General features: G+C 41.2%; 1 protein-coding gene across 9 annotated transcripts in view; it reads right to left on the reverse strand.

The window, feature by feature from the left end:
* The window catches only part of MAST4 (microtubule associated serine/threonine kinase family member 4), a 558,512-nt gene that overhangs the window by 323,570 nt on the left and 208,147 nt on the right, over positions 1-26,795 (reverse strand). For 2 of the 9 annotated variants that reach the window (XM_045999076.1, XM_045999073.1), the window contains exon 1: positions 22,086-22,162. The exons of the other annotated variants lie outside the window; for them this stretch is intronic. In XM_045999076.1, coding sequence (XP_045855032.1) covers positions 22,086-22,124 — 39 coding nt within the window. In that variant the 5' untranslated portion in view covers positions 22,125-22,162. Of the gene's footprint in view, positions 1-22,085; positions 22,163-26,795 lie in introns of those variants that run through there. 9 annotated transcript variants of the gene reach the window in all.

Raw genomic sequence — 26,795 nt, forward strand, 5'->3', positions numbered from 1 at the left:
GAAAAGAGGTCTGATTTTCTCCTCTGCAGAAATTCTTACAGGAATCAGGCCTTTTCCTTCCATTCATTCAAAAAACTATTCCCACAGGCAGAAAAGCCCGTGAAGCAGTGAGCTGGAAAATTTTATGTCCAAACACTCTGTATCATTTTCCAAATTGACTCCTTGGAAGTCTACACTCTCCTCTAAGTCTCTAATGAGACTCAGGAACCACTGTGCACACTCAGGACAAACATTTAAACATTTCTTAACAATATTACACACGTGAGACCTTCATCTGTTGTGACGGAAACTTTTCTCCTTCACGTGACACCAACTAGAAGGAACAAACTGATAAAAGTAGGAGCAGTCTCTTGCTTATCCATAAAACATTTCTTGAGTCCTATTTGTTTATTTTTAAAAATCCCACCAGCTTTCTCCCAGCATCACAAACAGGTGAGGGAATACTTAAAAGAAATAACGACCATTTGGACAAAAGAGAAAAAGAAAGATAAGGGGAAATGATTTTTCAGTGAAAAATTTACACAGACACAGGCACACTCAGATCTCTCAAACCACATGACTAGAAAAAGTTAAGCTTATCCTAGGATTATCTCTTAGAACGTGACAGACATTATTATACCGGTCATGCAGCCTTATCAAACACGCTTAGTGCCTTTTTATCCCTATAGTCCTCTGTAACCAGCCATGGCTTTCAGGGACATTAACCTGCACCAGAAGTGATGCCCTGCCACTCCACCAGTCTGGGAGTAAGGACATGGAACAAAGGAACCAGAGTGGGGTGAGCAGGGGGAGGGGAGATCACAGAAGAACTTAACACTTACTAACCATCCTTTTAGAGTTGCTGTGGGCATCAACCAGAAGACACCACCCTCCATGACATTGTTAAGAAGAGGACGTCACCCAGGTTTGTTTTTCAATTTTAAATGTGGCGGTCCTGTACTCTTCATCTCATCACAGTTTCCGCACGTCCCTGTCCTCACTCACCAGCAGGAACATAATGGGAATTCTGTTTAGGGAGGGAAAGTCATTTATACTTTATTAGGGTGTACTCTGTAGAATACCAAGAGATATCCGTGCAACTTTTGTAAACTTACCGCACACAACTGAGCTTTGCACATCTAGGCTGCAACCATACTCTCATAGAAAGGATTTAACTGTGTTTCTAATTGGGGGGTGGGGAGATGTAGTGCTGATTAATGGTTGTCAGCTAGGCAAAATGTCTTTTAGCACACTCCCTCTCACCAAATCACTCCAGAGTAAGGAAGGACCAGACCATGGTAAAGGGGTTAAGCACAAGCTGTAGCGGCAAAGAAATACAGGTTTATATCCACACAGACCAGCCTGATGATGTCCCAGCACTTTACCGAGTGTGTCTGTGCTTCATTTTCCTCTTCCATAAAATGGCATTAACAATGCCTAGCCAGGTCATTTTGAGAATTAGGGCTAATATACATACAGCGTCGAGCAGAACATCTAATATTTAGTAGGCATCCATTACACTATGGAAGAGTATTATTATTATTACGTATTTCCAAAATATTCCACCACACTGAGCCCAATAATACTAGAATGATTAATGGAACTTGTGATGCCTTAAAATAACAGGAGCTTAGCTAGTGTCAGATAACTTCAGTGGATCCACAATAGGGGGATCAGAGCAGGTGATCCTCCAGAAGCTAGTTCAAAATCAACAAAGCAGTCAAATCAGTTACCACTTGGCAAATCTGTCACCAGTCAAAAGGAATGGTAGAGACAGAAACTGTTCTTACAAAGAATTTTGGCCCCATTAACTACTGCTCACCTTCAAAAGGAAATCTGCACCAAGACACTGCTAGGAGAAAGAGAGACCCAACAGAGAGGAGGGGAGCGCACACTATAATAATCCAGTGATATGTGGTGCTAATAAAAACAAAAAGGGTTTTAGATATGTAGCACAGGTTTTTAACACATTAAGAGAATGGTGACTCTTAAGAGTCATTTCCCAAGAAATGAAAGAGACAGCAAGCTGGAACAGTATCTCACACAAATTAAACTGTCCTCTAAGAGCAATGGCCAACACAAAAAGAATGCATTAGAGGCTACTTGCAGCATCCTCCCGGCTCACGCCATGAGTGTTAAATTTTGCGTAACAAAAATTTGTAAGGAACGAACGAGTTGGTTCAAATTGCCTGGCAGCCTACTCAATTATACAGTGGCCCCTGCCTGCTCTTCTATTAAACCCTACTTAAGACGATGCTGTATTAGACTCCTTTTCTCTACTCCTGGCCTTTCTGCAGAGACTTTACGTAGGTAGATAGCAAGATAAGTAGGTAAGATTATGGTTCTTATACATGAAAAAATAGGGCCAAGATGGAATACTTTGCTGAAGTCTCTCATTTGTTTTTACAATTATTTTAAACCATCCTAAATTACAGAAGATGGAGATGACCATCTATTGGGAAATGTAAGGCATGCATTAAGGAGAGACACTACCTCTATGGGCAAGAGAAACTCCTCATTTCAAGAGAAGATTCTTCCCCCTTGGGATGCAATTTTACAAGGTGTTTGTTTGTTTGTTTGTTTGTTTTTAAGAGGCTTAAAATGCTTTCTTTATATACATATACATACACACACACGCACACACAAACACACACACACATTTTGAGGGCCTAGGTTTGAAAAGGGTCACAAACACAAGGTTCAAAGGTTATGGTTATGTTCTGTTTAGGGTTTCCAATAAAAATGGAATTTGAATACCCTTAAAGCATGACATATATTCTCAGTTTAGCCACAGTCTCCACCACTCCCTATTATGCCCCCTAGCTGGCTTTACACATGTATCTTATGCCTCTAGCCTCTGAGGATATTTTTGTTGGCCTTCACAGTCTTAAAACATTAAATGAAATAGTTAATAGATATTTATTCAAAATCCAGAAAATGATAGGGGGCAACAACATGGGACAGGCTTTTGCAATTAAGTTAAATCACAAGATTCACTCAAGGATCTTAACAAACGTTCTGAAATGGGATCCTTTGTTAAGCAAGCACGACTTTCTTATTTAAAAAGTTAATATACTCAGTATAACCACACAAAGGGACTCAAGCATTTGCTATGCATAGGAGGGTAGAGTGATCAGACTATGAATACAAACACTTTGATTCTGATATTCACTATTTTGATAACTTGAGTTCAGTCACTTTATTTCCCTGCAACTGAGTGTTCTTAGCTGAAAGATGAAGGAATTAAGCTAGATTAGATCTAAGGTTTCTCTCTTAGACTTAAAATTCTGTGCTTCTCTCATTCTCAGTATCTCAGACATTAGCTTTTGAAGAAAAGGGGACACTTCCCTTTCAGAAAAGCTTGAAACCTGGACCCCGGAGAACTCACAGCAACAAGGAAAGGCAAATCAGGCAAATTCTTTACCTGGAATTCTGCAGTGAGTCAGAGGATGTGCAGGGACAAGTATCTGAAATTTATCATCTTTATTCTGGCTGATGTAACCACTACAAATAATGGCCTCATGCCTATGAGGTAATATGCTCTTTGCCAAAGACCTCATTAACAATTGAAAGGACATTGAGAGATTCTCCTTTATTTCACACAGAACTTTTTTACTCTTTCCTTTCTAAGTTTCCTATTCTGATTATAAAAACACATAAAATTAAACACACACACACACACACACACACACACACACACAATAAGTTTAAAAGAGAATGGGTCAAAAACTCAGTTAAGATCACCTGGAACCTAGCCCTTGACAACAACCAGCTTTACTGGTCATTTACTATGTCTGACCACATATTTGGGATCTAACAGGGAATAAGATAATTTTCTTCATTTCACGAAGCTTAAGACTCCTGAGGTGGAGACAGACAAGAGAACAGACAATTGAGATGTGGTCTGATGGGGACCTTACCCAGGCTTGGGGGTTCAGAGTGGAAAACTGCTGCTCTGGGCAAAAGTGCGTCCAAGTAAACTCAAGAAAGAGGAGGGCATGAGTGAATGAGAAAGGACAGGGGAAGAAAAGACAGAGGTGGGGCAGAAGAAAAGGGAGAAGGCCAAGAGGAAGAGAGGGAGGGCAAGAGAGAGGGAAGGGTAGGTGAGAGGAGAGCAGAGATGGGGAGGGAAGCAAGAGGGCGAAGAAGGTGGGGAAATTCATGCAGCAGAGGAAGAGGAAGGGGGGAGATTGCTCCAAGCAGAGGGCAGAGATCTGGGTTCCTCCTGCTTCCTCCACTTCCCACTGGGGCATCAGGCCAATGGAGCAAATCTGGCACACCTCCACAGACCCCTCACCATCATCATCAACTCCACAAGAAGGCTTCGTGGTCCACCTCTGGACCCAAATTTAGACACAACACCACCGTGACTACATCACAATTCACAGATGCCCAAAAGAACCAAGGAAACCCAGAACAAGGACACCCCCAATCACCCCAAATACAGTCACTGAGTCCAAAAGCTTTCTCATTTCGCAGAGGCAGTGACCCTCACCCAAACTCCACCCTGTCTACTGACTATGTGAAGAGAACACGAAGTTGGGGAGGGCAGCGTGAACGTCAACTGCCTCCACGTGTCTGAGGCAGCTTTCTGCCCTGAGCACGCCAGCCTTCTAAGCAGCCTTCCCTTCACTCGGGTGAACAAACGCCACTGTGGACCTAGGTGTGGTTGGCCAGAGCATCTGTGGAACTGAACCTTCCCATTGTGGGCACAGCATCTCATAAAGAGAACACTGCATAAGGTCAATGTCCCGAAAAGGAGAAAAAAACCTCAGAAGAAAAGACAGAAAAGAAACAGAGGATGAAAAGAAAAAAAAAATCACTAGCCAGGATTTCCGGTTCCATATGCCCCAATCCTCACATAGCTCCATTGGAAAGCCGACAGATGTGAACAATTATTTAGAGCAGAAATGGCAAAGGCAGTAACAATACGAGGCTTCGTGCTGATGTGCCACATCAGCTATTTATCACTGTCAAAACATTTAGGATAAAATTACAATAACTTAGGCGAACTTATCACTGGTGAAGTCAAGCCTAGGAATTCTTTACTTGCTAAATAAATAACCACCTGCTTTTGAGAGGTTAGCAGAGTAAGAGCACAAACCACTAATCCTTCAAAGAAGAAAATATTTTATCATTTTTATTGCAAATGTCACCGAAATAAATTTTCATTCCTTAATAATCACACTTTTGCACTTCCTCTAACCTCTCCATCAACAAAACCCTCATACGTTAAAACCTATTGACGTTGTAAAATAAAATTAAGACATCTTTGTAGAGGAAAAATGCGAAATAGCTTAGGGGGAAACACAGTCAATCTATTCTGGCGTAAAAATAAAAATATCTAAATATTTAAAAGGAAAAATAGCTATCTTAAGCAAATAACTAAATGAAAACTACAAAATAGGGTGATTTCTGTCTCAGGTAACAAAATACCCAATTCAAAATGGCTGCAACAAAATGAAGGAGTCGCCCAGTGGTGTGTGCCAAGCCCAGCGAGAGGATTTGCTTCAGACCAGCTTTGACTCAGCAGCTTCCATTGTTAAGGACCTGGTTTACTTTGAACCCCTTGGTCCTGCTTTTTCAAGTCATTGCCATTTCCTACAGCAGGCTTTCTTCATACACCCAAAATATTTTTCAGTTACTCTTGAGGCTATGTACTTCCTAATTAATGTCCAACAAGAGAAAGAGACTCTTGGCATCAGTCTACCCAGTAAAGGGACAGAAGTCCACTCTGTCAGACTCAGTGTGATCTACATGCCATCCCCACCATCACTGTGGTCTGAGGGTCTGAGGGAGAGAAGATGCTCATCAGCCCCATCTACACCACCTGCCCGCCTACACCATCCACCTGCCTCCATCTGGACCCAAGTCAGCATGTCCAAAACCACATGGATTTCATCAAATGGCAATCAGGGGGTACAGGGAAGGAAGCAAAGGGGGATTGGATGCCAGGGAATTATTCAGCCTCAGAGAACCACATCTTCTAAGCAGATCTCAATTTGGTTAAGTCAAGCAAGTCATAAGCTCCAACTCAGTTATTTTTCATAATAAAAGTAATATGTGATCTCCAAAGGTCCTTGGTTGTCTTTACTCCTATTTTCCAAGAACTAAAATTACCCTAAATAGCAAGTACAATTTAAAATCTCTTTTTTTGCCTTATTCACTTCTGTTTATTAGCACAGGTCTCCACGTGTCAACTAGTTTTCAAAATCTTTCCAGGCTTTAAGAGAATGGTCCAGGGATTTTTTTTAAACCATGGTATACCTCTTCTGATACAATTACATCATTTGTAAGTTACAATTCTGGACGAGCTCTATTTTCTCTGGGACCCAAGTCATCAATAAACTAGCTGCCCTTCCAAAGACCAAGCCCTCTTGCCTCTTAGGGCAGTGGACATTATTCACACTGCCTTCCATGAAAAACTATTCAGAACTAATATTGAGGCCTACTGTTGCAAAAATACAATAGAGCTTTAGCTCTTCAAGGCCACTGGAGAAGTACGGATGAGGGAACGCATTACTGTCTCATACCAGCTTACAACCTTTACATGGACATACTACCACCCCACCTCTGACCCTCCATATTATCCTAGATACAACTTCTACTGAGCCAGTCATGGTAGATGATAATTATCAGTTGGGCTATTTGTCTGACCCACTTCAGGGAAGCAAAAAAATCAGGACCATTAGAAATGTGCTCAAAGCACCTGGATTTGAATCTAGGCCTCTAGGCTTTGAAGCCAGGCTCTGCCATTTGTTAACTAAAAGAATTCTGAGACTTGGGAAGGCTAGTTCACTCACCAGTTTTGACCTCTGGAAACTGATATCCACCCAGCCTTTCTCAAGGGGGCCACTGGAAAGGTAAAATGAGCGGATCCACGTAAAGCACTCAGAAAACTGCCCAGCTCAATTAATGCTATGTTTATGCCAATTACCACAGCTGGTCCAAGAGCACAGAATAGGACCCAGTTAATACTGTTGATATCACTCTTTTTTATGCATTAATTTGGTCCTTCATAAAGTGTTTCTAAAGCTTAGCAATGCTAAATGGATCTGAGTTATTTTCTAGGTCCTTCTCTCTTCTCATGCCTCATACTTCCACTGGATGATTCATCCACTACTATGGCTTCATCCATCACCCACAGGATAATGCCACCTATATATCTATCTCTACGACATTATTGTCCTTATCTCTCCAAGCTCATGCACGCCATCTTGTCTATTAGATATCTCCCCTTGAATATGAGGAACTTAATATAAACAGAACAGAACATCAGAAGAGAAATGAACAGAAATCAAATGCCAACCTCCATCATTGATGCCACGTTTCTGATAACCCCATCACTGGGTAAACGTCCTCTATGTGCCTCTATGGCATCCTGTTGTATATTCCCTTTGTTCAACCATCCATCCTTCCATCCACAGAGCATCTACTCTGTGATCAGCTAACCATCATAACACACAAAACTCGGCATTCAATTGTCTACTTACTAGTCTGCCTTCTCTCCTTCTGGGTCATAAACTCCCAGAAGATGACAGGAATTGGATCTTGTTGGTCCTTGTATCACGAGCTTTGCATAAAATAAAAACACAAGATAAAAAACCTGGTGGGTGAGGGAATGAATGTTCCCATGAAACTGGACCGATGATGAAGAGCTAAAAACATGTTCCATAAATGGTATGTTAATAGTAGAAACAGAAGAAAGAAGGTACTAGAAGAATGTAGCTGATCACTGTTTTCAGTGTATATATAAAATCCCAAAGACACTTTCTCAAATCAAATCAACATTCTTACACTATGTCCAAAGCCAGACTATTTTTCATAAAGATAGAAAGATTATATGTGTGCCTGAAGGTTTAAAAGGTCATAGTCTATAACTGTGAAAACTGAGGGGAATAAATTGTGGAAAGCAGAAACCAATACCTCATGACCAACATATACCCCCAAGTGCTCAAACACACACACACACACACACACACACGCACGCACGCACACACACCCTTGGCTGGGACCAGCTGTTAATGATGAATGCCAGACTTCACACCACTTTTCAGCTGAGAACAACTTAAGGAAAGCATCTCACAATGACAGGAAGGACTACAATAGTGAGAGACACCCTCCTGGTGTGAGGGGGCAGGAAATGATGCAGCCACTGTCACCACCACAACCACCACCGCTCCCTACCCCAGCATAGCCACTTGAAACACATGTGAGGGCCCAGAAAGAAAAAGAGGCTCAAAACTGAGATGACTCCTAAACCGGGGTGTTCAGTCACAATAATTTGTGCCACTCCTTTCTGCTCTAACCATGGGCACAGATGTACCCTGGCTCTATTTTATATCCAAATCCCCGTGAACGTATATTATCTTCCCAGAACAACTTATCCTACTTGCAAATTACAGAACCTATAAAAGCACAAAGAGAATGGACCCATTTTCTCAAGGTTCCCAGAAGGTACCAGAAAGCTTCATTCAAACCATCAATGGTACTACTCTGTGAGGACCCCAGACTGAAGAAAAGATTTTACTGAAGCCTGTGTTTCTTCTTACACACATAACACTGGCTAGTCAGCTTCTCACGTACGGAAGGCCTCAGCAGAAAAAGTTAGTGCCAGCACCAGCAGGAAGATGGGTGGGAGGGCTCTGGACACAGCTAGGAAAATTATTCTCCCCCTCTGATATAGGTGAAGTGACCATAGCTCAGGAAAAAAAGGATTCCTGAAGGCACTAAGTGTTCAAGGAAAGCGAAGTTGGAGAGCATACTGAATGACAGAGAAACTGCCTTGCTGACATGCCATGTTCTTTTAGAGTGCCTGACAGATGAAAGGTGGCCAGTGACGGCCTTGAAAATGCAGGTGAATGGACAGTACAGGAGAAAAGGTGTGCTGTTTCAGGACCACAAATGTGACAGCCGTCCAAAAAGACAAGTGCTGTGACATCAACACTCCATCTCATGGAAGCCTTATAAATACCACAAACTAAAAACTCAGGATTTTCTGGGACGAAACAAAATAAGGTGATTTTTGAATTCACACCCACTTCACCCAGAGTAGATTTAAATATAAACAGCTATAGATAAGGCAATGACATATGTAAATGCAGATACACAGACACACACACAAGAACTCCTTTAAGGGCTGCATTTCAAATTACTGTGATTGGTTAAAGGTGTCTAGGCTAGTGTGGCATTAGAGATGCAAAGTTTCATTCATGAAATTTTAAATAATGGTGATAAGATTTATCTAGACGTACAAGCGGAACCTAAATACAAACCACATGAATAATAGAATGTGCATGAATTTTGAATGCTTATTTTTCAGAAGAAAACAAAGAACTGAACGTGTGAGTTCTCAGAGTCTCTAAGTGTAGCCTGTATTTGCATTTCAATGGCTTGCAAGGTAAGCTCTGTGAAATTGGTCAAATGTATAGACTCTCATCTCTCCTCCATCCCCAATCAGTCAATTAGCTACTAGAGAAAGTGGCATACAGATGTGAAAATCCAGCATCTCAGAATCTATTTCAGCTGATACAGATCAAAGTAATTTCGAAGCAAGGATGTTGGGGACAGAGACCTTCCACAGAGCAAATTCTGGTTAGGAAGCATGCAAAACCAGGAGCTAATGGCTAATGGGGCCAGGGAACACACACACACACACAGAAATGGAATAGACCAGGCAGCTCACAACAAAATTTGTACAGAAGGGAAGAAAAGGCAAAATCTATAGACTGAGAGCCAACACATCAAAACATTTTTCCAGTAGGTAAAAAGGTAAGTGTAGCAATTTTGTCCATTTAAAACAAAGGGATTTCAGATGTCAGCTCTGCTGTCCTGCAGCTACACTGCACCCAAACCATGAACCCTAAGGGTCAATCTCCCCTTATTAGCATTTTTCATTCTTCCCATTACAAGACTTTACTGGCACCATATGAGCTACTCTTTGCCCTTTACAAATTCCCCTATTCCACACGTTTATGCTCACAGGAGTAGAAGTATAACACACACCTATTACATATTAGAATGTTATCAATGTGCCTTTCAATCGCAGCACTTCTGGACTTTCGTTTTCTATGTTCTACTCCTTTGTCTTTCCTTTCAATAAAGACAGAGATTTTAGAAATCCAGAAGTGAGCCCAAAGTGCAGGGTGTTATGCTTGGCTCATAGGAGGCATTCAAGAACTAGGAAAAGATACCTGAATTTAAAGAAATGGTGACAATTTGTGGACAGTAAAAATAATGGAGCTCCTTTTACTAAGTGCCCACCCAACCAGCCATGGTTTGTACTACAGGCTGAATGTCTGTGGCCCCTCTCCCTGCCAGTGCAAATTCATACGGTGAAGCCCTAATGTGATTGACTTGGAAATATGGCCTTCAGGAAATTATTAGGGTGAGACTAGGTCATGAAAGTGGGGCCCTAGTAATGGGATTAATGCCCTTAAAAAAAGAAAAAAGCAAGAGACATGAGATTTGTCTCCACCATGTGAGGACAGAGCCAGGAGGTAGCCATCTGAAAGCCAGGAAGAGGGCTCTCACCAGATATGCAATCTGTAGCACCTTAACCTCGACATTCCCAGGCTCCAGAAGTGTGAAGAATGTTTGTTGTTTAAGACCCCTGTCCATATGATTTTGTTATAGCAGCCTGAACTAAGACAACTAGATATTTACCTACCTTTGCTGTAGTCCACTAATAATCCTGCTTGGTAAATGTTAGTATCCTTACATTATAGGAAAACACACACACACACCAAGGCACATAAAAATTTTAACCTGCTCCAGAGTCACACAACTGGGATGTGGCAAGTGACATAGTCCAAGGGAAGCAGAGAAAGAGAGAAGTTCAGCTATCTAGAAATACAGTAATAATGGCCATGATCATGCACTGTGTTCTTGCTACCTGCTTGATACTTTCCAAAGTAATTTACATACGTCCATCTTAATTATTTTTACAGCATTCCTGGGAGGCGAGTAGTATTCCCATTTTATGGATAGCAAAACTGAAGCTTAGAAGAGAGCAGTATGCCCAGAATAATCAAGGCAACAGGTGCTGGATCAACACCCCCACTGAAGTCTAACAGCCTTCAACACCACTGCTCTTACACTTGTAACCACAACACGAGCTCATCCCCTGTATTGTCACCACTGCCACCATAACTCTGGGTCCCAAACCCAAATAAAACTAGCACTTACAACAATCAGCATTAGTCTCGTGTTTGCAAGTCTACATGTTGACTATGAGCCTGCCAGTCTTGACTCCTGGCTCCAGGTTTCTGTAGGGTCCATTCCACGAGCATTTGCTCTGGGATCCAGTGGCTACTCAAGGCATGTTCTTCTCACAGAAAATCACCAAAGTGCAATAAGGTGAATCCAACTCTACAAACTTATTTCAAGCCTCTGCTTGTGACACATTGGCTGACAGCTCACTGGACCCAGCAGGTCACATAGCTGAGCCCAAAGTCAACCGACAGGAAGTAAGCTATGCCCACCATGAAGCCATGAGGCCTGGGGAGGGGAGTGAATATATACAGAGGAGTAAAAAATTAAGAGAGTAGTTGTATCCACCACACTCACCAAATTCAATTCGTATTTACCATATCTTTTAGTTAGACTATTCAACAGTTAATGGGCAAAGAATCTGTGAGCTCAATAATTTATATTTAAAGTTCTAATGAAAAAGTGTAAACAGTCAAATCCATGGTATTATTCCACCTTCACCTTCAGAACAATACTAAAATTGAATGAATAGATAACTGGAAAATACAAAAGTACCACCTCTCATCAGGAAAAAGTATCATTATGATAAAAATCCTATAAAATGAATTTCTCGACGTGGCTGATATCTAACAATAAGCACTAAGCTAAAATAATCCATTAAAAAACACTTAAGTTTTTTTTACAGTCATTGCCTGCTCATTGCAACACATTCTACCTCTTATTCCTAAGAGGGTTCAGTTTTTACCAATGTGATTTCATGTCTTTGTGTGTACATACACAAATTGGCAACAGTGTGTCAGAAAATTGATAAAATTGTACACATGCCATCTGTCTTTCTTGGTTGAACCCCTTGTCTACAATTACAGCTATTCCATTCAAAGGGAACAAAAATCTTGGCTGAATTTGATGTAATCTCACTCAGGTTTTAAATTTACTCAGTTTCAAGCAATATGGTACCAACCTCATCATCTTCATTTAAGAATGAATTGCTTTTTCCATTACAGCCTCTAGTTTGAGATGTTTCTTTTTGCCTTTTCAAAATTGTATTGAAATGAGACTGGTAGGCAAGTCGTCAAAGTTGGAAGCAATTTACAAAAATACGTGCACACACAAAACCACAAGAACACACCAAAAAACCCTACATCTTCAAAATTGGATACATTATTTTCAAGATCCGACACTACAGCATGAAACGACTCTGCTCTTAGTATAACTATAACCAGTCCTGCAAAAGAAGTGTTAAAATACACATAATAGTAATTCTTGGAAGCTATTCTAAGAGAAACCTATTAGTCTGTGAGAAATTGCCCTCTCTTCCTATTCATAATGTACTTCGATTAATTATTTAAAGCAGATGACTTCAGAATCTATAACTGGCCTTGACCTGTGTGTGGAAGCAAGCCTAAACCCATACGTCCAGTAGCTTAACCGAACATCTCTGCCTACAAGGTGCTTCCATTATATATGCACAGAATTAGTCATCCTCTCACCATCTCGATCATTTTTATTTCTGGCCCCTAGTGGTTGCTGGTCCTGTGGTCTGAAACCTGGAGGTCACCTGCAGCTTCTCCCGGCTCTTTCCCCACCCATCCCAAGAGGTCACCATGCCTTAATTGTACCGAGCTGCCTCTTCTCTAGTCCTGCAGCCACAGACTCGGGAGCAGCGGTGGCACGGCTCACTTCCTCGCTCCTAACCTCCTCGCCACCTCCGGCCTCTCCTGGGGCACCCTCCATTCACACGTGACACAACAGGTGACAGCGGCACAAGACTGCTGTGCCCTGCTTACGATCTTTCAGCGGCTTCCTATTGTTGGGGGATCCTGTCCAGATCCCTCAACAAAACATAGCTCTTGGGCCTCCAGCTGGTCCCTTCCTCCCTCTCACAGGCACCACCTGTAGCTCCTTCCAAAGAGCGGGCGTACCCCATGTGGTTACCCCATCTTGGCATGTACAGCTGCTTCCCTGGCCTGGAACCTACTTCCTGCCTCACCCGCGCCTCGTCATCCATCACCACTTGGCGGCAACCTCCCCACCTGCACAAAGCCTTCTGCCTCCCATGGCACAGCCTGGCACTGTTGCCGTGCCCCCCTCCCCTGCACTGTGACAGATGTGGGACCCGGCGCTGGCTGTTGCCAGGACTGCTGTGCGAAGCCCCTCGCAGGTGGGCGCCGTATCCCATTCCTGTTATGCTGCTGGAGCCGGCGATGAAAAGGCCAATGGTGTATACCTAACACACAACACTCAGTTGTCTGACACCCGTCTGGTCAAAATATGCTGCTGCTGCTGCTGCTGCTATCATCATGATGATTATACATCTGTTGAAAGAAAGGCAAAGAATGGAGTTCTATCCCTGACTGCGTGAATTGAGAGCGTCTGCGTTCACAATCTAAGGGTAGTAAGTGTCTGAGAACTCAAGCGAGGGCACTACAGAAGATCTATAGCAAGAGCTCCAAATCACACGTGTTTGTTATCGGCTGCATTAGGATAATGCTTCAAGGGACAAAGCTACCTCTTACCACACCTGAGGTGGTTTCTAGACGTAAAGCACAGGGCATGCACCAGCAATTTAAAAAAAATGTAAAAATGGAACTGGACAGCAGCAGTGCCCTGGGTCCTGGTTAACGGGTCCCGGGTTAATGGTCTAGGGCTGCCTCCAGCCACCCCAATCTAGTAACTGCTCCCTGAAGGTGGGTTTGTTAATGCTCTCACATTACTACCATTGCCATTACCTAGGAAGTCGAGAAACAAATACAAGGAGGACATCCACCTCCACCTTCTTCTCCATAAAAACAAACCCACGTCTTGCTGGAAGAAAGGAAGCCAGAGCTGCCACATACGCCTTTTTAGAGACTGTCAAACTTTGCATTTGGAGATACAGAAGAGGGAGGTTCCATGCCTCTGGGTTCCTTGGACATGTGATCCCCCTGGAGCAGTAGGTCTCAAGCCCAGCTGTGCCACCGAGAGGTGCTAATTCAGTCCTTGGGGACTGCATCTGGGTCTCAGGCCTTAGAGGCTCCACAGGTGGTTCAAAAGGACAGCCTCCTTTGAACCACTGTCCTAACGTCTGGAACCATGTATCATATTAGAACTGATTTACCTTTTTCAAGTTCACAAAGACACAAAATAAACAACAATCTTTGAGAGCTTTTCATTGATCTTAGTGAGGGGTATAAAACAACTTCTTAGACAACAAAGCAAAAAAAAAAAAATCATAAAGAGGCTCTCAAATCCCACTTTGGCTGATTATACAAGTAATACATGCTTACTATAGAACAGTTAAAGAAAAATTCTTAGATCCTGCCATCAAGATATAATTAACCTTTTAGTGCTTTTCTTCCTGTTATCTTACATGAAAAAAAAACAAAAACAAAAACAGGTTCCTAATATATGTGAGGTAAGAATTATTTTTTTCCATTTCTTTCCACCACCCCCAACTTCTCCTCTCTGCCTCATACAGACTAATGTGTGGGTAGATGCTACACATTTTTATAGACTTATACAACCTTTGTATACACTTTGCTTTTTCACTTCGCATTTTTGTTATCAGCTTTTTCCCTATCATGAAACATTCGTCAAACGCATGATTTTAATGGCAATGTTGTCTTCTAACATGTATGTCTCCAAAGTCATTTGCCAACCTCCATACTTTATGGTTGCTTCCAAGACAGACACATGGTTTCAAAGACTTTTTAAAAAGCTCTACCGTTGCTCATAGTTTATTTGCAATTCAAGTTTCAAGTAAAATCAAACACCCTATTCTCATTACACTCTGGTGTCAACAATAAAATGACTGGTGGCTGCATGAATATTGAACTTTCTAATTTCAGGTAATTCAGTTTTTAGAGTTAACCTAGTTCATTGATTAACGGGTTTTTTAGTCTCCTTTTGTCTTCTTCTAAAATTATTCTTTAGATAATTTCAGTGCTCTAAGGGCAAGATTATTAAATTTTCAGGTCTTATCTACTTTGAAAAACCTTTTCTGGCAACTTAAGATTTCTCAAAGATATAATACAAAAAAACCACACAAGTCCTCAAAGCGGGAACTAAGAACCCAACAGTGGAGAACTGGTGGCTACATTTATCTCAAAAGTTACTGCAGCTGAGTGTGCAACCGTTCTGACCAGCTGAGACAAAACTGGCAAGACAGAGCCAGCTCCCAGTACCTGATTCGAAGAAGCAAACTGGTTCACGTGCAGGAAGAACCACTGTGAGTAGCGAATGCTAAGCTAATTTACCATGCGGGCCTAATGCAAGAGACGACGCATATCGTAAGGGCCAGGACTTCAAGGGGAGCTTTCCAGAAAGCACAGAGATGGACAATCACAGCCACTTCTTCTAGCAACTCTCACTAAGAGCCAAGGACATGATGTGAAGTTGTAAGTCTGTCAAAGGACTTCCAGGGGAGCAGAGATGGACAGTCAGACTGTGACAGGGCAGAGCTAAGGGAAGCTAGGGGACAAATGGGAAGAGATCTCTTGGGATGTTCACACCCCCACTTCTCTGAGCCCGGATCTGAGGAGTAGAGCAATTCAGAACTGAGATTGCTTGCAGGATCTCAAGTGCAGGTGTCCTGCATTACTGATTCAAAGAAGACCATATGCTTCAGACACTAAAGTGGAAGGGGAGGAACATTCTCCCAAGAGGATCCGCAGCCCGACTAGAAAGAAGACATCATTACATATAAGTGGGAAACGGTTGAGGGCCAGGGCTTTTCACAAAAGATCAGCTTTGAATCCGTTTAAATGCTTGAACTCAGTTCAGGCTCCAGAGATCTGCACTAGGAAAACTGATCATTTTGACCATGGCTGGCAAAATGCTGCCAAATCGAGCGAGGAGCACATCATTACATGCCATACTATGCGTACTTCCATCGCCCATCCAGACCTAGGCCCGAACCTGTACCCGGCCTTGGAGTCTGCCTACATGGACAACAGGTATGGGATCACTTGCCCCTCTGCCTTCTGACTGTGTTTTGCCAATGGGGAGCACCTTCAAGAGTGCGGAAGGAAGGAGGACAATAAAGTTGCAATGTCCCCTTGGCCCCTCCCTGCAGAATCTCCATGGACTGGCTATGTAGCTTCACCTAAGGCGCCTGTCACTTGCCTTCTCTGTCTGGACCTTCTGCAACTGCTCCCTCCCTCACTCCTTCAGGCCTATGAAGATGATGGCTTCCTGTTGCTCCTACCCTCTGGGACTGCACCATCCCTTAAATTTCACCTATACCTTGCCTATGCCTTTTACACCTTCCCTTTCATTAAACTGTTCTCAAATTATCCAATTTATGCATGCCATCTTTTTACTGCCTGGACCCTGCCTGATATCCACATTCAACTCTTTAAAATCACACTATGCAAGGCTTTGTCTGATATGCACATTTAAGTATTTAAAATCACACTATGTAAGGCTCTGTGGCAATAGAGAGGCAAGTGTGCTAAGGTTAACTTATTAAGTACTGTGTGCCAGGTGCAGTATTTACATGATTTACAATCTCCTCCAATCTTCAAATACCTTAATATTTCTATTTTACAGATGTGGTTAAGCATTGTGTCTAAAGTTACAGAGCTATTCATTGTCACTGAACACACATCCTACTCTAAAACTACGAATCTTCAATGGGTTTATAATTTCAGTCTAAGACATTCAAATCATTTTGTAACAATGCACCATGCAATAGGATTAGGTATGCAAATAAAATAGATGATAACTATTACAAAGTCCAGAATGGACTGTAGTAATTTTGGGAAATTTCATCAAAGAATGAGAATTTACTGTGGTCCCTAATGAGCAGCAAGAATTTGGGCAAAATAGGGGCGCCTGGGTGGCTCAGTGGGTTAAAGCCTCTGACTTCAGCTCAGGTCATGATCTCAGGGTCCTGGGATCGAGCCCCACATCAGGCTCTCTGCTCCGCGGGGAAACTGCTTCCTCCTCTCTCTCTGCCTAGTTGTGATTTCTGTCAAATAAAATATTTAAAAAAAAAAGAATTTGGGCAAAATAAGGAGAGAGCATTTTAGGTAAAGGGGATCTAGGGATCTATGACACCTGGAGAGGGGATGATGGGATAAGGTTTTGGAAGGCAAATAGTTGGCAAAGAAACCCAAAAAGTAGACAGAAGCTAAATTAAAAAGAGTCAGGTATGTTTTAACTCTATCCAGAGGTAGATAATAAGTCACACAGGAATTTTAAACATGCGGTTGGTGTGGGGATCCAGGCTGACAACCAGCATAGACTGGACAAGAGCCTGGACACAAAGGGATATGAGACATTTCAGAAATTCAGAGGTAAAATAGTGTAGCCCTAGACACTGGACATATTTTTATGGTAGAATTATTAAGGCTTAGGGACAGCAGGTAACAGATGGAGAAATCAAAGGTGGGAACAAGATGACTTGAAAAATTATTTCATTGACAAAAAAAGAGATGACAATTTTCTGGTTTATCAGCTATATCAGAGAATAAGAAGGTGCAAAAGAAGAGCCAGTATTCAAATTCGTCCATTTTACATGGTTACAAAAAGGTGTTAAGAAAAAACAATTATTTAAGCACAAAATAGAAATTTGAGGGAATATAAGCTTTTGAGGGCATCCCATCCTTACCCTCTGTGAATCTGGAAACCACACCATTTTATTTCCATCTCAGACACAGAAAGTGAACTCCTTCAACAGCTAAGAAATACCACTTTAAATATGGCCACCCGGTCTAATTAATTAGGTATTTGCAACTACCAAAAGTTCATTTACCATCAGGGCACCTGGGTGGCTCAATCAGTTAGGAGTCCTACTCTTGATTTCAGCTCTGATTATGATCTCAGGACTTCAGGATCAAGCCCTACGCCAAGCTCCATGCTAGGGGAGCCTGCTTAGGAGTCTTTCTCTCCCTCTCTCTCTTCCTCTGCCTTTGCCCCTCCCCCTGCTTGTGCACTCTCTCTCTTAAAAAAACAAATTAATTTACCATCTTGATTCTTCCTGTCCCAAAAAAAGCCTCTTTGCCTTTCTGGAACTTTGAAGAACAGAAGTTCTTTATGCCAAACTATTATTATTGTAAGTTTTTATTAAATTAATCCTCTAACTAGAGTTCTGACACGTAACTACACAGAATCTTAAGGACAGAGTAAGGTCCCACACAACAATACTGTGATGGAATTTTGGGTCAAGTGTAAACACATCCAAATCACTTTAAAGTTGATATAGAAGACATATTGAGGCATTATGATTTGAATGGCCCACATTTAAGTATTGAGGAAAACAGAGGTAGCTGGATACCCACTGAGAACAGAAGAGCCTGCCTGCTTCTTTGCTTACTAAAATTAGTTTGAGACAATGGCCAGTGGAAAATCAGAGCCTAGACCAAAGTAATAATGTTAGCTTTTTGTTGTTGCTTCACTTAAGGCTGGGAGACAAAGGCACGTAAAAACAAAACAAAACAAATCAAAAAAGAAACCTAACACAAATCTGGAAGTCTAAAGTCAAAAGATTTAGTCATTAACTAAGGGAAAAAAAAATTTCATGCTAGCTGCATGTGATTATCTGGAAGTGGATTGAAATGCCAATACATAACTGGGGAGGAGGGAAATCAACAGATGATAGCAGGCAGAGCAAAATACCACAGCAGGACAGGAAAGGAATCCTATGACATCTCTCTGGGAGATTACTCCCTCTTTTAGTGATTTGTTGCTACTTTAATGACGTCTGTCCATCTTTCTCCAGCCTTGGGAGCTATCACGTTAGGGATAGGGATACTTTCATTAAAACAAATAAAATGGAAACATGTAACAAAAATCACTGAAACAATTAATTTCCCTGACATTTAAAAAATATGATCTGTGTATGAGGAATATTAGCCCTGAAAGGAGCCAGTTATCCTTTGATGAATGAGACCTGTCTAGAAATTCAAATTGCCCCAAGTCCAAGGTCTGCCCAAGCCCATCCATCCGTAGAATTTCCCATGTTTTGAGACGCAATGTGAAAACTTTCCCAGGTTCTAACAGTGGAAGCCATTGGGGCCTCTTTCCCCCATTCTCATTTCAAAGGCAGTGATTGAAGTGCTATCAGCAGTACAGGAAATATTAATAGAGTCCATGGAAAAGATGGAGAAGTGAGTCACTTAAGATGAACAACTCAGTTGTGTTGCCCTTTTATGAGGAGTCAGTCCTTGAGAAATTGTATGTTCTCACTAAAAAATTTCTCAAAGACCAGATTTTAAAAATACCACTAGTATTCCTGTGTTTTAAGAGCTAGGGGTACTGAAATTCTGTAAGTAGGTCCTAAACACATACCGCATTATTTTACACTGAACACATACTACATTATTATAAAAATACACTTTATGGAATTAGAATATTTGTGTGCTCCAGATTTTTGACTGGGCTTTTTGTTATCTAAAGAACTGGCCTGTTTGACAAAGCGTGCCTCTATTCAGTGTGGCACACCAACTCACTCTTATCATTATATAAAATCCTATAGCCCTGTCAAAATGATCCCTGTAAATAAATAATGTTTACTATCTTTGCTGCTGATTCTTCTAACTTAAAAACAAACTCCAATAGCATACATGGAGTAAAGATGTAACCATTTCATCTTACTAGTTATGACACAGTGTCATAAAAATAAAAATTATCCCTTGCTATTCACCAACATATTGTCTATTATGTGCTAGTGTATTTATTATATAGCCATTAACTTTTTAGGCCTCATTTATACCTACCTCCTACTTAGTACACTCAAAGGTCTCGTTCTGAAATATTTTACATAAAAATAAATGGACACTGAGGGTACAGGGCTTGCTCAAGACTACCTCACAAACAAAGGGTCAGAATCATGAATACAAAAGGTGTAGGTTTCATGCTTGCTTCCCTACTACAGATGTATCTCAGTGACATGCTGAAATATTTCAAATAGTGTATATTTGAAAATTAATGTTTAAATTCACTAGGTGGCGTTACTCTCATGAACTCCACAGTGACATCTTTTGTAATACAAATTCTTAAATTTTATATTTTATAAATAGATTCCTTATATAGCAGTTTCTTTAAAAAACTACTCTATGTAAGAGATGTCTTTTAAAAAATATATTAGATATAATGGGAGTAAAAAAAATAAAAAAAAAAAAGCTTTGTTTGAGCCAAAGTTAAGTTGTAGCTATGAGGGTGGCAGAACTTTGAGACACTTTCATATTGTTACTTCTCACAGAATGAAGACTTGTATCTCATTCATAAAAGAAATCAGACATTCTCTATCTATTGTGTAGCTTATGGGAGATGTAGTTAAAATATGTTGAGTATGACAACAATCTAGCATCCAAGTATTATATCAATGAATTATGCTTCCTTTGTTTTGCTGCAAATGTTTTCAACAAGAGGGTATCTCCAGTATTTTAAATAACCACAACCATTATTTATTTCTAAAATTAAAAGTTCTGTGAGATCTCTACCCCTCAAAAGCACCGTGTGTTTCAACCATGTCCTCTGAAGTTTTGAGAATATATATTACAGAAATAAACCATAAAAAGGAGCTTCTGATCAACCATACATTAAGCAATTACCCAAAATGCATTAAAGGAAAGAGAAAACTTAGCTGAACTGTCACTTATTAATAAGCTGAACCACGAGGGAGCTTAACAGTTTATCATCTTTCTAACAAAGAGACTTTCCATATTTAGCCACTGACCCCAAAGAGGACATGGAGCCCCAGGAACAGCTGTGCATTACCAGAACTTTATAGATGTGATGAAAACAAAGAAAAGGAAATCCACAGCAGTGACTAACCATACTGTACATTCAAAACAATGACCACAGTGAAAATCATTAAAGAGGCAAGTCTGTTTACTTAGGCTGGGAACAATACATGACATTTAACCCCAATTTCTTTAATCCCTCTTTTGTTTACCTGCAAATAATCCCCTAATTTACCCACAATATTATGATATGAATAATAACAGTATTAGTAATGGACACTTGGAACAAAAAATGCAGACAACTAGACCAGCTAGAAGTCAACGCCTATTAAGGACTATCTGGAAGCATTCCTAAATGTGCTATATATTCTGTACGGTCAAGCATGCATTTGATATTTTTTTTCAAAAATAATGAATGAGAGTTTAACAATGGCTACTCACTAGATTCTTTCAGGAAAAAAAATACCACTTATACACAAGAGAAAGAGTTATCAAAGAGTTAAACATACTAATTCTGAACATACTTAGGTTTTGGCTTCCTTAAACTTACAAATCGCTAAGCAGATGTTTTTTTTCAAGTTGTCTGATTTGCCAAGTTTTGACTTGGAATACATTTGTACACTAAAGTCGGAGTAATTTAATTAGAGAAACTTGGGCACAAAAATCAAGGCAGTAAGATGGGGATCTTTCCCCGTCTCAATGTAAACAAATTACAGTCAACTTTGATTGAGCTGCCAGTAGAAACTTTCATCTCCCTGTCAGGAGAAAACTCTCAGCAGCTGCACACATCTGCAAGGCCATCAGACAGATGCTGCTGCCGCTTGGAGGTTGATCCTGACACAAAACTGAGTCCTGCGTTCCCAGAACTGAACGGAGTTGCCACCCTCGACAGACTTCCCAGACACTTGACAGAATGCCAAATTGGCTCCTCAGCTGTCACCACCAGCCACGATTTAACTATTCTTGAACAACCGGCAGAAAAACAACCCACAAAGTATCAGACTAAAAGTCCTATCCATTGTCTCTGACAAAAGACCCTTTCTCACTGAGCCCTGTGATGTGTCACTGAACCCTGTTAACCAGAGACTTAGCGTATCCCATTGCCAAGGGGATACGAGGAACCGTGCACATTATCTGTGCCCAGTAAAGGAACGAAAAGGGAACTTTGAAATCCTCAACGGCAGACCACTCAGGATGCTACATTGCAAGAACGGAAGGATCTCCTACCTGGAGCCCTCTTCGTCTTAGAATGCTGGACTCATCCATCTCCCCCTCCGCTTTCTCTGAGCCTCACAACAGTCTAGCCATGCTGTACTACCTCTACTTGAGCACGCTAATTCAGAGCCCGGCAGCTGCTGAACACTTACATCACGCTCTAGCTGATTGGAGCCCGGAGTCAGCTGGTCCCGCTTAGTTATGCACTCCAGCAACTTCGGAGATCACGGAGGCTTGCAGTTCGGGGCGAGAGCGCAGCAAGTGGGCTCAGGTACCTAATGCACTGAGCCAGGCGGGGGAGGGCTCTGGCAATTAGGCAGGAAGCCGTGGGGTCCCTGTTTTTCCTTCTCCTTCAAAACGCGGGCTCTGGCATTCCGGACAACCAGTAAATGGCTTTCGGCAGGAGCTCTGGGTCAAGCCCCTTCTGAAGCAACTAGAAGGTCAGAATGGCTAAGTAAATCAGTGGTGACAGACACCTAGGCAAAAGGCAGCGACTGATTGGGACGGTGAAAAACTAGGGCACAGCTGGTCAGCCAAGCAGCACCACCATGCCTGCCACTCATCTTTTCTGATGGCATTAAAGAAAAAAATGTAGCAGAACACGCACGCTGCCTGGAAACCCTGCAAACAGAGGGCTCTGGGTGGCTGCTCTTCCAGCCTTGGCAGAACTCTTTCCACCTCCCAGTGTGAAAGCCAATTCATTTACATAAATACCTTGCCAGGAGATTCCTGGCCCTCAGATAGATACATTTTAGATATTCATGTCCCTCCTGGTAGTAACTTAGTTTTGTTGATACCTGACCAAAATATAAAAGGCAGAAGGAATCGAAAGAGCCATCATTAGGTGGAATATTAACCTATTTACAGTCTATAAGCAGCTTAAAAAAAAAAAAAAAAAAAAGATTCCCATCATGTGCAATTTCACAGTCTGTTTCGGCTTGTTTACTCTGCTCATCCTCATCTTATTTCAATTCAAAGCAACCAAGAGATGAATATTAAGTTTTCATTACTGGCCTGGCACAGGAGTAACAACATACAATACTACCAATTTATAACAAATTATTCCCCCTTGATTTCCATTGTAGAGATATTTAAATTGCGATTACAGTTCGGTTCTGAGGAGGCAGATTCTAGGACTCTCTGTGATTTGTCTGAAAACCACATTCTCCTTTGCTCTATCCATTAGACAGCCTCTTTCTTGAAAGAAAGGAGGTAAGACAGGCATAACATTTTCTTAAAAATCCACATTTCCTGGGTTTTACCTAATCCAGATATCAGATTTCTTAATGTGGGGCTGGGGGGGGGGGGGGCTGTCTAAAGGTTCCTTACCCATCCACCTGCTATTACACTAGCTTTCTGTCTCTTTCTGGCTGTCAACACACTATTAGGAGTGCTATCAATTGATTAGATTATGTCATTAAAAATAGCTTGGGGATTTATGAATCTAACCACTGAGGAAAATTGATTGCATTTTATGTTCCCCAACAGTGTCTGCATAAGCCTTCAGACATAGAGAGAAACCCTGTCAAGAAACAGTAGCACTAGCAGAAACATCAGCAAAGACGGGTATCGGGGTGTTCTTCGTCTTCCGTGTGCTCATTTGATACCGCTCAAGGAAGGAAGCCCTGGGGAGGTTTTAGTTCTTTCTCACATATGCAGAAGTAGTACAATCTCTAGAAGCAAAGAAACAGCACCTAAGTGATCCCTGGGCAAGCCAAAGGGGACCAACGAATTCTAGCACAAACAATTCTTTAAAAAAAAAAAATTTTTTTTTAAACTATATGTGTGGGGTGCCTGGGTGGCTCAGTGGGTTAAAGCCTCTGTCTTGGGCTCAGGTCATGATCCCAGGGTCCTAGGATTGAGCCCTGCATCAGGCTCTCTGCTTGGCGAGAAGCCTCCTTCCCTTCCTCTTTCTCTGCCTGCCTCTCTGCCTGCTTGTGATTTCCGTCTGTCAAATAAATAAATAAAATCTTAAAAAAACAAAACAACAAAAAAAAACCTATATGCATTTGTTTACATGAAAGGACACAACAAAAATAAAAACAAAAGGGGAACAGCCTAAAGAAAAAGGTTCAGAGCCAGGAGAGTAAGGTCAGCTTGCTATCTGTGGGGGATATGCAAAGCTGGTGGAAAGAGATACCCATTCTTGACAGGCCCACCTGTACTTTTATCTTTTCCCGCAAAAGGGAGACCTTTTCCTTCAATGAAAACAAAAGGTATGACAGCTGTTGACCTTTCTCCCTCAAGTCACCCTCCTGAGAAGGGCACGAACGGTTGCTGAAATCTGAAGGCCCATCTTAGACAAAGCGCCCTGGCAGCAGGTGAGAACACATTTACCAGCTTAGACTATCACTGTCATCTGTACACAGAAGCATAAGGAAGCCCTAGCTGGTTTTAGGCAAAGAAAAAAAAATCATGACCTAAGAAGCTGAACTTCCAAAATCAAAAGCCAAGCCTGGTGTCCTTACACATGCTTGTGCTCTGAATACTGGGATCCTCATTATGCTGGTCTGTCTAGAAAAAGTGGGGTCTAGTGGAGGGTACCGAGTTTTCAATACAGAGAAGGAAGGGAAAAGATTTTTTCCCTTGAAATAAAGATCACAGGTTGCCAGGAGGAAGGAAAAAAAAAAAAAAAGGTAGCGCCCAGAAGTACCTGTTCTGTGACCAGTTGGGTAAACTAGCTGGAAATGCTTTCTCAAGACATTTCGAGGACACACTGTCAAACAGTCAAAAAGATGTGTATCTCAGGTAAGTGGACTCTATGCGTCCCAGGCTCTGTGGCAGCTAGAGAGGTTTGGTGGGTGGGAGTGATAAAAAGGAATTTGGTTGGGGGGGGGGAGACAAAGTATCCTTCTTAACAAAAGAATATTTTGAGATAAAAATCTAGTTTAGTATTCAACCATTAACTAAGTCTAAGATGAAGATTATGACCATTGCAGCATCAAATCTCGTATGAAAAAATATCGATTACCTGTCAAAATGTATCACTTTGAGAAGTTTTAAAGAAATAAAACCAGCCAGAGGCAAAAACATTTGGGACAAAAATGAAAGGCTGCTGAAAAATAACATCAAGCAATAATGACTTAGCAGAGGGAATAGTAAAAGGAAAATTGCTACATTTACCCTTTGCTACATATTTTCTCATCAAGATAAGCCATGTGTTAAAATGCAATAAAAACTTCAAATGGTGACACTATTCACAGGTAATAATTACGATCTAGCTTAATTTCCATTAATAAACTCATTTTTCCAGCAATTTTATGCCTTCGTGAATATGTTCACAATATCATGATTCAATTAAAAAAAAAACAACTTCAATGTTTAATGCATTACATATGTCTTCAAATAAAATTTCTTAGGCTTTATCATCAATTGTTATCTAAACCTGGGGGCTCCATGGTACTTGATTTTTCTAAAAAGTATTTGTAAGGATACACACCATGCACACTCTATCACAGGCGAAATTTACTTCAAAGAACACTCAAAATCCATGGATGCTATAATATGGGTAAAATTTAAATTTTAATTGTTATTACAATAAATGATTCGCAGAAACAAAAAGAATTCTAAATCCTGAGAAAAACGTGGGTGGGGGTTGGCTGGAGGAAGCATGTGGTTACACACATTTTCAACAAAGGGGTAAATTGACATTTTGTAATTACTGTCCGCAGTTATGTTTGGTATAAAGATACAGGTTTGCCATCTGATTTACCTGGTCAGGTATTTTTCACAAATTTAAAAAGAAGTTAACCTCTCTTCATTGGTTCCACATTGGTTACCCTAAAGTAAGCATTCGTTCTGATCCTACACCCACTCTTCAGCAACTGAATGGTCACTGAGGAGCTGCTGTGGGCAACACTTTGAGGAGTGTTGTTTTGTTTTGTTTTTTAAAAACACAAACAAAGATACGGGTAAATTTCCAGACTTAACCCCGCCCACCGCCACCCACTGACCTAATCCACTCCCTACCAGCAGCTCTCAGTCTTGGCTCCTGGACCACCCACCTACAAGCCAAGGAAGCCTAGATTGGAGGGAATTGTGAGAATGGTTTCCTGGCAGAGGAGAAGGTTTCTCCCTCCCCCTCACGCACAGGGAGAAGAGTCAGAAGAACGCCACTGTTACCTGTCCCTCACCCCACCAGTAAGAGTTGTCAGTATACACTGAATGTGATCTCTAGACCATCACCACCATCCATGGTGAGACCGCCCCATCATGTGTATTCTTACACACGCGTGGCAGCAATCACTATTTCAGATCAAGCAACGTAGACAAACAGTCACAAAATGCATTTACCACTCTACATTGTCTGTTACTTTCAAACAACAGACCAAGGATTCATAAATGTCTGTTATTTATGTTCACTGATCAGGTAAGTCTTATGTGGCCAAGGGACAAATCTTCCATTCACCATTTGATTACTTTTCCCACTCAGAAGTTCAATGCCAACAGCCAATTAATGTGTTGTACTTAAGAAAAGGAAATAAAAGGATCATAAAAACTTAAAGGAGAAACAGACAATTCTGGAGAATGCATGTAAGTATCCATTACTGGGAATATAATCATACTGCAAGGTAAGTGGTAAAGAGAACATCAGATGCCAATGACCAAGGTTACCATGAGATTTGTTAAAAAATACATTTCTGTATTTACATTGAAACTCCTCAATTATTTGCACTGTATTTTTCTCCATATTTTACTTCTAAATATTAACAGCCAGCATTT

This window comes from Meles meles, chromosome 3, assembly GCF_922984935.1.
Source record: "Meles meles chromosome 3, mMelMel3.1 paternal haplotype, whole genome shotgun sequence".
Taxonomy (NCBI): Eukaryota; Metazoa; Chordata; class Mammalia; order Carnivora; family Mustelidae; genus Meles; species Meles meles.